This window comes from Ruditapes philippinarum, unplaced genomic scaffold (genome assembly GCF_026571515.1).
Source record: "Ruditapes philippinarum isolate M1 unplaced genomic scaffold, ASM2657151v2 ctg3822_1_1_1_1, whole genome shotgun sequence".
NCBI classification, from domain to species: domain Eukaryota; kingdom Metazoa; phylum Mollusca; class Bivalvia; order Venerida; family Veneridae; genus Ruditapes; species Ruditapes philippinarum.
In genome coordinates this window covers 156447-170995 of record NW_026857483.1, presented here as the reverse complement: position 1 = coordinate 170995, position 14549 = coordinate 156447, and the positions used below count along the sequence as shown (strand labels likewise).

At 33.7% G+C, this 14549-nt stretch overlaps 1 protein-coding gene across 1 annotated transcript; it reads left to right on the top strand.

Moving 5' to 3' along the window:
• The first annotated feature begins 392 nt into the window (after positions 1-392).
• LOC132749896 (arylsulfatase B-like) lies at positions 393-14075 on the top strand. Its single transcript, XM_060739815.1, has 11 exons — positions 393-674; positions 3615-3726; positions 4154-4205; positions 5022-5125; positions 6622-6733; positions 7366-7495; positions 8342-8439; positions 9136-9272; positions 10310-10368; positions 11296-11389; positions 13470-14075. The coding sequence occupies exons 1-11, from the start codon at positions 572-574 to the stop codon at positions 13624-13626; spliced, it is 1158 nt and encodes a 385-aa protein (XP_060595798.1). The 5' UTR covers positions 393-571; the 3' UTR covers positions 13627-14075.
• Positions 14076-14549: the final 474 nt, after the last annotated feature.

The window sequence follows — 14549 nt, the reverse complement described above, 5'->3', positions numbered from 1 at the left end:
GCTATTATTATTATTATTATTTTATTTCGAAACAATACTTAAACTGTGCTTGAAAAGGCTTTAACAGCGCGGAAACATATGACACTTCGCTTAATAAAAATTTGAACTAACTTTTAAATCTAATTATCAATATACTCTTTCTTTTAAACTATGTGAATAACTGTCCACGAGTTAGCCATTGGTAGTATATTCAGATAAAATTTTCGCCGTTAATTTTTACGATGTCAGATGAATACTTATAGAAAAATAATTTAATGTCCATTAAATTTACGAATGAATTTCACGGACATGTTATTTTTTATGCGACACTTTGTTTGAAATGTGGCAACATTTTCGCTATTTTCCGTAAAACTTGTGTCGTTTTAGCGTAAAACAATCTGTAGTTCGATCAATTATTAATAGCAGGTAAAGGTGTTCCAGCGTATTGAGTATAATCAATATCAGCGTTTCATGAATATTTGAAAGAATGCTTACAATGGAATAATAATTATTTGATTTGAATTTAATACCAGTGACACATTTGTGATATTTTATAGAGATGTGTTAATATAAATATCATTTTAACAAATACATGATGTTGACATTGTTTACTGTAAGTTTGATTTATATGTTATGTACCAGTATCTCGGATGGTAAAAGGCCTAACATTGTGTTTATTGTAGCGGATGATTTAGGTATGTATTATATTGTCAACACGTTTTACATTAAATATAGATGTCTAGACCTGTTTATTATAACTTGGTTTTCTTTTTGTCATATGTGGGATTTTTCAAACGCTCGTAAAAGTCTTAATTTATCGCATGAAAATAAAGATATATACGTTGTACACGTACACTATGATTATATTGCTCAATAAAATAACCTATATTAATTATATGTTACGCTACAATCTATGCATCTTAGAACCATTAAGTATTGTCGTTGATATCTCTTCTACATCCGTTAGTACCGTTACTCATTCAGATTCTATAATATAATACGTCAACCTCTACAAAAAAAATATGGTAGAATGTTTGAAACTTAGATAGAAAACCTTACACGTGTTACTTTTAATTTATCATTAAAAGGTCGCTTTATTACCAGGATAAATGTCTTAAATTGATTTTTCCATCTACTCTTGATATAACCATTCACCATATCAAAATATGTACTGAGTGAATAACGGACAGTGCAAACCATGACAGAACGACACTATAGGCTATTGCCGCCAGCAGGCTAAAGGTAAAACACGTATAGCCTATATCCGCCAGCAGGCCAAAGGTAAAACACGTATAAGCTATTGCCGTCAGCAGGCTAAAGGTAAAACACGTATAGGCTATTGCCGCCAGCAGGCTAAAGGTTAAACACGTATAGGCTATTGCCGCCAGCAGGCTAAAAGGTAAAACACTTATAGGCTATTGCCGCATGCAGGCTAAAGGTAATACACGTATAGGCCTATTACCGCCAGCAGGCTAAAGGTAAAACACGTATAGGCTATGGCCGCCAGCAGGCTAAAGGTAAAACACGTATAGGCTATTGCCGCCAGCAGGCTAAAGGTAATACACGCATAGACTATACCGCCAGCAGGCATCAGGTAAAAACACGTATAGGTTTTTTTTTTTATTGCCGCCAGCAGGCTAAAGGTAAAACACGTATAGGCTATCACCCGCCAGCAGGCTTAAGGTAAAACACGTATAGGCTATTGCCGCCAGCAGGCTAAAGGTAAAAACACGGTATAGTCTATTACCGCCAGCAGGCTTTAAGGTAAAACACGTATAGGCTATTACTGCCAGCAGGCTAAAGGTAAAACACGTTATAGGCTATTGCCGCCAGCAGGCTAAAGGTAAAATCACGTATAGGATATTGCCGCCAGCAGGCTAAAGGTAAATCACGTATAGCCTATTTGACGTCAAGCAGGTTAAAGGTAAAACAACGTATAGACTATTGCCGCCAGCTAGCTTAAGGTAAAAACACGTATAGCCTATTGACGTCAGCAGGTTAAAGGTAAAAACACGGTATAGGCTATTACCGCCAGCAGGCTAAAGGTAAAACACGTATAGGCTATTGCCGCCAGCAGGCTAAAGGTAAAACACGTATAGGCTATTACCGCCAGCAGGCTAAAGGTAAAACACGTATAGGCTATTTACCGTCAGCAGGTTAAAGGTAAAACAACGTATAGGCTATTGCCCCAGCAAGCTAAAGGTAAAACACGTATATAGGCTATTACCGCCAGCAGGCTAAAGGGTAAAACACGTATAGGCTATTACCGCCAGCAGGCTAAAGGTAAAACACGTATAGGCCTATTGCCGCCAGCAGGCTAAAGGTAAAACACGTATAGGCTATTGCCGCCAGCAAGCTTAAGGTTAAATACACGTATAGGCTATTTTACCGCCAGCAGGCTAAAGGTTAAAACACGTATAGGCTATTACCGCCAGCAGGCATCAGGTTTAAAACACGTATAGCTATTACCGCCAGCAGGCTAAAGGGTTAAAACACGTATAGTCTATTACCGCCAGCAGGCTAAAGGTAAAACACGTTATAGGCTATTACCGCCAGCAAGGCTAAAAGGTAAAACACGTAATAGGCTATTACCGCCAGCCAGGCTAAAGGTTAAAACACGTATAAGGCTATTACCGCCAGCAGGCCTAAAGGGTAAATCACGTATAAGGCTTATTACCGCCAGTAAAAGCAAAAGAGTAAAGTAAATGTAAATTTTTAAAAGGATAAATGTAATAATGTACATAATACTATGGTTTGTTTTTCAAATACCACTTTGAGTCAAATTTGTATATTACCGACAAACTTAACACGTGCGACTTGTAAATAAGACTTTTGCATTCTTGGTGATAGTTTTATGGAGTATATTTAGTTAATTTTTCTCGTGGTTATGTTATCACGTTAGTTTTTGGACGACAGGAAGTATTATTAAACGAGAAATTCTTCACGGAGAACATAACAACAATATTTTACGAAACGACAATTTGTCCTTGAATTATTTTGTTGTTTTACTTATAGAATTATTTGAGCATTGCAAAGAAGTAAGAGTGAATTATTTCATTGTATGTATTTTTTTTTTAATTACCGTAAAAGCATAATTGTTGTCTTATTTACAAATTCAAGATGAAATTTTTTAATATGCTTGAAATTAATGTTTATTTAATAATTTACAAAATGTCCAATACTTCCTTCTTCCCCCCTTTCACGTTTTCTTCCTTTTTCAACGTTCTGCAAATTTTGTATCGCTAAAAACAGGTCTCCCTTCCCTTCCATTATATAGTAGATCGATTGAACTAGAGTAAATCTTTTGTATTCAAATTTGTATAGTTTGAAAAGTGCTGTTAACGCGGACAATATTGTAGCTTTGAAAAAAAATGAAAATATTAAACTTAGTTTTCAGTTTTGTCATATTTTTAAAAATATATTAAACAGAACAGACTAAGGAATATCTTCCGCCTGACGTGTTTCTGACGTAAATTATACTAATGATAACTTAAACCGATAAAAAACATAGAACCCTTTTTACCTTTTCCGAATCACAGGTTGGCCATTTATAATTTGGTTGATTTATGTTATAATCAGAAAGACAACAAAGGGGGTGGTATGAATTAACCATTTGACGAATTATAAATTTTCAGGATGGAACGATGTCGGGTTCCACAACCCATCTATGATCACACCTAACATTGATAAACTCGCCTACCAGGGAGTGATTCTGAACCACTCGTATGTTCAACCAGTCTGCTCGCCGTGAGTATAGCTGATACATACACAACTGTCGTATTTTTGTTTCGATTTGCTTAGTACTTGTTCGTTCTAGGACACATTTGGGCGTGTTTCAATTAACTGATAGCTTCCAACACAATCGAACTAACATAAATTCTGTATTTGATATTGAATAAACTAAATAAATGCTTATTTATTTTGTCACACGGCGGCATTTGTTTATTACTGTTTCTTTATTTATATTCTCAAAATTTCCAGGAGGATGAGTCGTTTCCTATCATTATATCATCATGATTAATAGAAACCTATTGTGAATCAGTTTAAAAAAATCAAATATACGATGTGCTTATAGAAATAGTTTGTAATTTGTTATCCGTTTAATGATTTATGCATACAATATATAAAATTTGTCCGTCCGTTATATAAAGGTTTCTTCATTTCATTGTGACAGATCAAGACATGCCTTTATGACTGGGTACTATCCATTTAAAGCTGGCTTGCAGGTACAATATCTTCCATATTATCCTTTGTCATAATAACCTTTGAAGAAAAAACGCTTTCTTCTAAGAAGAATATTTCGTGACAAGACAGGACCCGAATGATACATTTAAAAAGTAGATCATTCATTTAAAAGTCTCATATATATCTTTCATTATTTCCGAGCGTTTGCATTTTCTTTCTCCAATGAACATATATATGACAGTAACGAGATGTGTGAAGTTGGCGGGCCCGGCCGCCAACTTCACGCCGCCAGGCCGCTGGGCCGCCAACTTCACACATCTACAGTAACGATGAATTCATCATGCCGTTTAAAAAGTAACGATTTAACATTTTGCTTAGTCGAAATCCGATTTTTTAAGTCGATTTCTGATACAAATTGTACTTCTTGCGATATTAAAGGCCCATTTTGCCTCAGAAATGTTTTTATTTTTATTTTCCAAAAGCTTTTTATTTTTAATGTTTGGTTATATTTTCAAAAACTAACTCATGGCCATCTTTTTATCTGTTGTTTTTTTGGCAATAAGTACAGTTATTGTGAATTAGTATTTTGCACGGAAGTCAAAATACTGTATACTTTGTTTACATTTTACTTCTTTTACGAAGAAAATATTATATTCGAATTCATCTCTACTTTCTTCAGGTGATAGACATCTAACATGCTCTTAAACGATTAACTAAACGTTATACATCTCATATTTGCCATTTTTACAACAGGAAATATTGTTTTCATTACTAAGGCGTAATGTGCCTTTAATGGTAATTCTGGCATTTCTTTGCATAATGTGCCTTTAATGGTAATGCTGGTGTTTCTATTACAGCATATGGTGATATGGGACGAGCAGGATGTGTGTTCACCATTAAACATGACGTTTCTTTCCAGTCATCTCAAGAAAGCTGGTTATGCTACACATGCTATTGGAAAGTAAGAATCTCATGCGCCCATCAAAAGGCTGAGGGGGTAGTAGGGGGTAGGGTCCAAAGAAATGTCTCGGAATTTTCCTAAAAGTTCAACGTTCAGTTAGAGGCGCCCGTGGTCGAGTGGTTAAGGTCGTTGACTTCAAACCACTTGCCCCCTCACCGCTGAGGGTTCGAATCTCGACAGGGACTTTGGATTCTTACATGTGAGGAAGATATCCAGCTAGATTACGGAACGTCGGTGGTTCTACTCAGGTGCCCGGTCGTGCCTGAAATAATGCTAAACCCAAAAACAAATAGCATTTCAGTTCATAAAAAAAGAGTGGGAAAAGTCTATTTATATTCCCAGGCAGATTTATATTTTAGCGCCTGACTTCAACTTGTCGGTCAAAACTATCATTATAACAGTCAATCGTTTGAAAACATAGTACAATTCAAGCTCAAACTTGACAATGAAAAAAGGAAACATAATGTCACTTTATATGAAAGGCAAATTGGTGAAATGTTAAGTGAATTCTAATTATTTAGAAAGTTTATAATACAACGCGCTGAGAGGCATTTTATCGTAACCATATATAAATAAATGCACGTGTGAAATATTTCGACATATCTTTTACTATGACAAATAAATATTTCCATTTAACTACATTATTTATTATAATTTAACGAAATATACGTGCAGGCACCCGTGACTCATTTTTATTACCTTATACATATTCTGATGTTTTTAAATGATGTTTATTTAACAACTTGACGTACGCAATCTTATAACATGAACTGAATTTTTTGTGGAAGATAGAAATAACAACTGTTTATAAAACTATTGCTATATTATATTACAGGCAATTCAATAAAAAATTACTTAGTGGTAAAAGCTTATATAAGTATAAGACTTTTGAAATATTCATTTAGAATTTAATGAACTTTTTTTTATTTGTTTGGGTTTTACGTCACACCGACATAGTATAGGTCATTTGGCGATGTTCCAGGTTTGCTAGTGGAGGAAGACCTCAGGTGTCCTACCTTATTTCCGACACGAACGGGCACCTGAGTAGAAACACCGGCGTTCCGTTTGCTAGCTATAGATAGCTTCCTCACATCCAAAGTTCCTGTCGGGATTAGAACCCGCAGCGGTGAGGGCCAAGTGGCTTGAAGTCAACGACCTTAACCACTCGTCCACTGACGCCCCATGAACATTTTGTTTCATATTTCTCCATATATGTACTCATTTATATACTTGTTATATTATTTTTATAGTAATATTAGAATATGTCCAAAGACAAGTATTTCGCTGTCTTAATTGAATCATTTAATTTCTCAAACAGTAGTAGCGTGTTTCATAACCCCTTTATATTTTTAGATTTTGCTAAATATGATATGTAAACAGTTTCGTTTCGTGAGGAACATGTAATAAAATAAAGCTTTTCAAATTCGTACTGTTTTTCAAAATGTTGCATTTGTTGTATTCATTTTTGGTCAATATTTGCAACATTTCTATTATAGATGGCATCTTGGATTCTGTAGCTGGGAGTGTACACCGGAGTATCGCGGGTTCGATTCTTTCTATGGCTATTATAACAGCCGGTCCGACTATTTTACTCATGAGGAATGTATGGTTTAATATTTTCAAATCATTATCGCATCTTAATTCACACCACATCACATCGCATCACATCACATCACATTACATTATATCGTATCACATTGTATCATATCATATCGTATCGCATCGCATCATATTGTATCGTATCGTATTATATATAATATAATATATCAAATCATGCCATATCGTTGATATAATATCGTATTGTAACGTGTCGCATCAATAACGTACTTATATATACGTATAGTATCGTATTGTATCGATATCTTATCGTGTCATATGAATATCATATCTTGCTGTATTCAAATCATATCATATTATTTCAATCATATCATATTATTTCAATCATATCATATTATTTCAATCATATCATATCATATCAGAACGAGAGAAAATATGACTTATTTGGTTCTATAACTGCATTGTTAAATTCAAGGAAGATCTTTAAGCATACATGTATATACAAATTAATAATTATTAAATATACGGGCAGAATACATATATTTCATTAGGTTTGTAGTTCGTGATTCTTGTGACGTTTGTCAGGTTCATTGACATACATGTATATTGTTAAGATAATATCTTGCCAACAAGTTAATTAGTTGAGATGGGATATAAATGTATGATTTATACAAGTTAGTTAGCTTATTGCGAGGACATATACATTTGCATTTGGAGTAAATTTAATTATTGTACCTTCCTCTTTAAAGGTACCACCACAATATGAAGCTCTGTACCCGGATGTTAAAACTAAGGACAGAAGAACATATTGCGGTACGTTTACTACATAATTCCTCTTTGTGTATAATTATAAGAACATGTTGGCTTAAAGACAGAAGTGAGAACTCAGTTAATAAAAGATATTGAATCAAATCTCATACCGCTTGAATTTAGCAGAAAAAAACTTTCAAAAAAGTACCGGAAAGTCAAACAGAAGCTATATCACAGTGGTTTTTGTGATCTGTGTAGGACAGAAAGACCACTACGAATAACAGTCCAGGTAATATTCTTTTCTAACGTTTCTTCTGACTACCTAACCTCATCCTTGACAGAGTGGTTAATGTCGTCGACTTCAAATTACCTTCCGCTCGCCGCTTTGTGTTCGAACCTCGTCAGGGACTTGGGATTCTTTCATGTTAGGAAGCTTCCTTCCAGCTAGGTTACGGAACGCTACAAGCTCGTGCCTGAAATAATTCACCAACGAACACACGAAGTCTTCCTGCTCAGATAAGCTGGAAAGTCATCGAATGTCTTTTTTCCACGTAGGTCATACAGGCACGTTGTATAGGCACCGTATAAAAGCCAACTTGGAATAAAGTTGATAAAATATTTTTGTAACTCACTTAAATCCATCAAATCTTTTGGTTTCTGATGAACATTTGTGATTTTTTCTGAGACAACCTGTCAAAGTAGGCCGCGGGCCACTTTTTCTTATTTCTAGAACACAATTGTATATACATTGTATTATTGCATTTATCCAGATTCGGAGTTCAAATCCCATGAACCAAGCTCATCAGTATCCGCTTGTGCTAAAGGTGCATAAACATTTTGAATACGGTCTTGAAATCCCCGTCAATCTTATAGAGCTAATTATAATGTGATCACATTTCCTTTTCACAGGTATGGTGACGGCATTAGACGCTGCTATTGGGCGTGTCGTAGAGGCTTTGAAAAAGAAAGGGCTTTATGATGATACTATATTCTTTTTAACACCTGATGTAAGTTTCGATTTTATATAAAAACAAACAATATTATATAAAGTCATGAAATAAAAATATCTGTATGTCTATTCTCTATCAAGATGTTCTGCTGTTACTGATAACAAATTACACTTAATTAAAGTGACCTTATGCCCATCGAAATGTAAATGGTCAATGAGAAGGTAAACATAAAGGATAACTTGACATTTTGCCTTAATTTTGTTCAATTTTATATTTTATTATGCAAAAAATAATCAAAAAGGCAAATGGTTTACGAAAATTTCTATAAATATAGCTCAAAATGTATCCGTAACGCTAAATCTTTGAAATAGAGTGGGTCATCGTTTTTATAATTTAGGGAGTTTTGTATAATACATATTTTTCATTATCAATCGTTGGTCAATCACCATATATTACTGATTCAAGCCAATTCACAGCGAAAAATGAGCATAATGTCACTTTAATATCAATAATTTGCTTTATTTATAAGACGAAATAATGGTTTCGTTTTAAAAATCGTTTTTTTTGGGGGGCAGAAATATCTAGGGATCTTTTATTTGCATTAAGTCAAACTCCTGCTGAGCTTAAAATGACCAGAATCAGGTTTTCAGAGCATATTCTGTTTGCATAACAGTCATATATATGCGTATATTAACCGAATTAACTTACTTACCAATACATGAAACGATTTCACCAAATATGTTGTTTGGACAGAATGGCGGAATGATAACAAAGGGAGGTAATAACTGGCCTTTACGTGGCTCAAAAATCACAGTATGGGAAGGTGGAACTAGGACTATTGGATTCGTTTCAGGATCCAGACTTCAGAAAACTGGATACACCTTCGATGGGTAAGCTATGATGTTCGAAATGATTGCTATTTGATTTGCTCTTTGATGCCGTTTTTTAAGTTAAAAAGTAAAATGGATAAAGACACATGTTAGATGCTACTAAAAATCAAGAAAAATCAGTAAGCGCCATGTTTGTTTCCAGCTACAAAGTGTGGTTCTTTGTTATGCAAATTCTTATCGTGCTATACTATTCAATCGATTCAAGCAATTCCATGATGAGTGTCATGCTTTTCAGCTGCGTAGTGTAATTTTGCTATGTTATTTCTTTTCGTGTTACTATCCAATCACTTCTGTTCAATTGCCTTACATTATTAGTTCCGTAACTATTAGGGGTCATCAACCCATATGTTGCAGCAATCGCAACTTTTCGGCCCTTTCCGTCAGTCTTCGGATACGTCTTTGAATAATAGCCGAGGACGTTCAGTTTGATGTTGCAGCAAACAAAGATTATATGGGTTACATATAAAATGCTTTGACGTCGATGTTTAAAGATGAACGCTTACTGCACTCCTGTCTTACAAGGACTTGTCCATCTTTAAATCTGGATGAAACCATTTATTATTTGTACCGAAAAATTTGAAAAATATGTACTTACTTAATAGCGAACAGTGCACACCATGATCAGACAATGTGCAGATTGATTTTGGCCGGTATCTGTCGTAACGGTAGTATCAGTGGCGGCCGACAGGCTATGGTTTAAAATTCGACTTTTGTTTTAAAGGCCCATTATGCCTCAAAATAGTGCCAATTTTATTTCAATTATATCTCTATTGGTAATGGCTATAATAATAGTGTATTAGTATTTTGTATGGAAGTCAAAATACTACTTTGTTTACATTTTGCTACCTTTGTGACATATTACTCACGTCCAGTGCTACTTTCTTCAATTGTTACACATCTACATACCATAAATACATTATTCAAACTCTCTTAAACTTATATTTCACATTTCTAAAGAATTAAAAAATATTGATTTCTGAGGCAGAATATGCCTTTAAAATATCAAAGGATTATAATTGGAGACATTTATTTCCCAGGTTAATGCATGCGGTGGACTGGCACCCTACAATACTTACAGCTGCCGGCCTTACTTATGGTAATATAAAACTTGTACATGGATTTAAACTTAAAGTGATATTATACTCATTTTTCTTTTGTTTTAATGTCAAGTTGAGTTGAATTAGTATAATGTAATAATGTAATATATATAATATATTCCTAAATATTGGTTATTGTAATGGTGATTGAACAATAATTGATAAAGAGAAATGTTCATGATACAATATAAACACTACCTGAAATATAAAAAGAATGTTCCACTCATTTTAAGACTTGAATGTTACCGAAACATTCTATACGATATTTGTGGTCACATGGATTATTGATTAATTTTTCATATTTTTATTAGTTAAATACAGAATTGAACACAATCATGGCAAAATTTCAGCTATTTTTACAATATTAAACTCTTCACTGATCAATTACACTTGGATGGGCGTAATGTCACTGTAAGTTTTTTTATATTCACTTAACATTGAATGTTGTTTTGTTTTTAAGAAGCATGCTTTAAAGTACGCAAGTGCCGACAATTGTTTAAGTAGAATGCAAAAGAACATACAAAAAGTAATAACATTTTGAATATAAAATTCGTAATATGATCATAATTACTATTGCGAATTTTATTATCACTATTTCAAATTATTATCAATGTTTCGTTTTTTTATCAATTTAACATTGGTTATTAATTACAAATTATTGGCATTATTACGAATCTTCATCAATATTACGAATCATTATCTATATGACATTGATAAGTACGAATTATTATCACTATTACGAATTATTATCAATATTTCGTGTTTTGTTTGGTCTGCCATCTGTATGGCATTGATATCTAATTTCCAATTATTCACATTATTATCAATCTTTATCAATGTTACGAATTATTATCAGCATGACATTGATAAGTACGAATTACTATCAATATTTCTTATTAACATCAATACTTATTGATAATTATCAGACCAGAATATTGACGGCATATCACAGTGGATGCCAATAGTATCGGAATCTGGAGGGGTAAGCGGACGGGAATTTATCTACAACCCTTTGATGACGTAGTTCCTTGCCCCCAAGGGGCACCGCTGGGATAAGGGTAGTGTAGTAAGGGGGGGGGCAGGGGACTTAAAAAGATGAACAATTTTGTTATTTCAGTGGACCAGAAAAACCACCCAATTCCAAATATTTCAAAATCTGTTTCACAGGCAAGATAACCAAGTTTGCACCAGCATTTAATTCAATGATATATGGACATACATTGAAGAAAATGATAGTTTGCATTGCATTGCTTCCTTTCAACAAAATGACTGACAACAATTTTATATTTACCCCCACCCAGCCAAAATTTCAACCTAAAATATACCAATATGGGCAATCTTCATGAAGGTGCAGCATACTCCAGAAATCCGCCCGATTCCTTTTAAAAATATCACTAACACGCAGTGCCAAACTTATGGCATTTTCAAAAAATGGACCAGTAAAGTGTCTGTCATACGTTTAGGATTTTTCACAAAATTTATCTGAAATTCTTACTTGTTTGGCGCCAAACTGTCAAAGCTTGATTTTAACTTTTTCACCTCCATTCTTGAGAGTCAGAAATACATACAAAGCTACCAAAATGCTTAGTTCGCGGTAAAAGCCCAAACTACTTCTCATTTCCTACCACACAAACAAGAAAGGAATTACAATGACAGAGAAATATCAGAAGTTATCAGTACCTTCAAAACACCATGTCTGAGTTATTAAAAAATTTGACGGGGCCATCATTCGAATATGTCCCCTGCCCCCTAAAGACAGGTTATCCTTTTTACTCCCTGTCGAATATTTCGGTATTTGATATTATAACTGTAGGAAACTTGAGTTTAATGTTTTTTCTTCTTTTCAAGAAATATTTATGTAGAACGAATACGCTTTTCTAATGTGATAGAGCAATTCCCCAAAACATTCCAGAAAACATGATATATTTTTATACAGAAGTCTTACTTTATTTATCCTATTCATGATTTCGTTTTTTACTTTGATGTCATTTTGAAACCACAGAATTGGCGATTACAAATTACTGGCGGGAAACACTGGACTATACAATGGCTGGTACCCACCAGATGAAATGTACACAGAGGAGGCGATGGAAGGGATAAATATAGTTTTTGAAGAAAGATTGAAAGCCGGGAAACGAATCTTTTATTACAAATTATTTAACTTAAAGGTTTGAAAATGAATTTTTTTTATTTGTTTATTGGTATATTAATTTGTAAAAGAGAAAAAAACAAAACAAAGAAACACATTAAATGCACAAGAAAAAAAATCTATGGCTCGTATGGGATTTGCACTCACGCCAATCCGAGTTGATTTAAAAACAAATAAAAGCAACGCTTCAGGACCACTTATTCTTCTCCGTGCAGTGTCGAAGGTTGTAGTTCTCCATGAAAATTTTTACTCGAAATGAAATAATTAAACTTATTTGTAAAAAGACAAATTTATTCTTCATTTGTAAATATGGCTGCAAAAACCTGCGAAATAACTATATATAGAATTTTAGATGATCAAAATAAAAACTTCCAGGTGGTAATTTCTCAATTATTGCCCCTACACTTCTAGTTTCAGTCCCCGTGATTTGGGTTGCCACAACGTAATTTCCAGCATTGACTAGGTACGATGTACAAGTGTGAAAGTGGCACGATTAGAAGTCCCTTAATTTACCTGCTGTACCATACTCCCCGGAGGGTGATTGTTTATTGTATTATAACTGATTGGTATAAAAATGTGTATCTAAGTGCAAGTGCAAGACATTTTAGACCCTTGACTTCTCGACCCCTTACGATATTAAGATGACTTCTATTCTAGACCATTGACACCTGACCACTCATCTAAGTGAAGTTAGTAACTGTTTATTATAGTATTTGTAGATTAGATGTATAGTAATCAAAAACATGAAGTTTAGTCATAAAGCGATTAATTCCAAAGCCAATGGTGACAAACCATTATGGACTTTCCACAACGTTGTCCCGCTCTACCCCCATAGGGGCTTATGAAGACAACAATTTAAGCTCCAATACATTTAGATCTATTATAATATTTTAATGTTTACTCCCTTTTGCTTTTTGCAGGACACCCTAAATGAGTATAACGACCTTGCAGACGACATGCCGGAAATTGTTCAGAACTTCGGACACGCATAAATGAATACAAACAACACATGATACCAGCTAAATATCCAAAATCAAACCCGTCCGCAAATCCTAAATATTTTGGCAACGCTTGGACACCGGGATGGTGTAAGAAGCCAATGGAATGATAATTACTTTCATCATTAAGATCAACTGAATCTTTTCATTTCTTTCTTTACAGTTTTTTATAATTTAATATCCTACTAAATTGTTAAGTTTAAGATATATTTACTCATCTTATTGTGAGATGAATAATCTACATTATCTTTTTAATGAAGCTCCGCTGAGGTCAAAAAGCTTAAAATGTGAAATTCTTGCATAGATCATGTGAAGCATTTAGAAAAGAGAACCTTGCAAAGGATAATATAGAAATATTCTCAGAATAAAATTGAATTTGAATTATTTTGCGCTTGTAAGCCTGATTTGAGTAAAAAGCGTTCTTTACTTTTATATAAAAACGATTATTTTGGAAAAAAGGTGTGAGGGAATGATCTGAAAATTGCAAAAATATTTAGTAAAACTTGAATGCTTAATAAATCCAGTTTTAGGTGAATAATTGACGCAATGGATACATATTATCTTTTGATTGTTGTAAATAGTTATATAATTAATTGTTGTGTTTTATACTGATTTCATTTAATTGTTTGACGTTATTATGATCATTTGACATATACATTAGATATAGGTTAGATTAAAATGCATTGATTATTTGAATTGATTGATAAATCTTGCATATATTGATTGATTTGAATTTATTGATTGGAAATTAGTTGATCATGGGCCTTTTGTTCAATGGTTGTTTGTTTGTAGTTAGTGAAAAACATTGTTGCTTGTTAATTGATTGAATGAAACGAACGTTACAACGGATAGACGGCACGGGACGAACGATACGAACGAACGAAATGAAAAGAGGAGTGGTTTGACTTCAGTTGGGAAAATGAAATTCTATCTTAATACATATTTTTTCTTTATTTTTTGTATTATGCAAAAGTGTTTAATGTTGTCCTTAGAACACGTTTAGAAGAAAATTTAATTTCATTAAACAAAATAT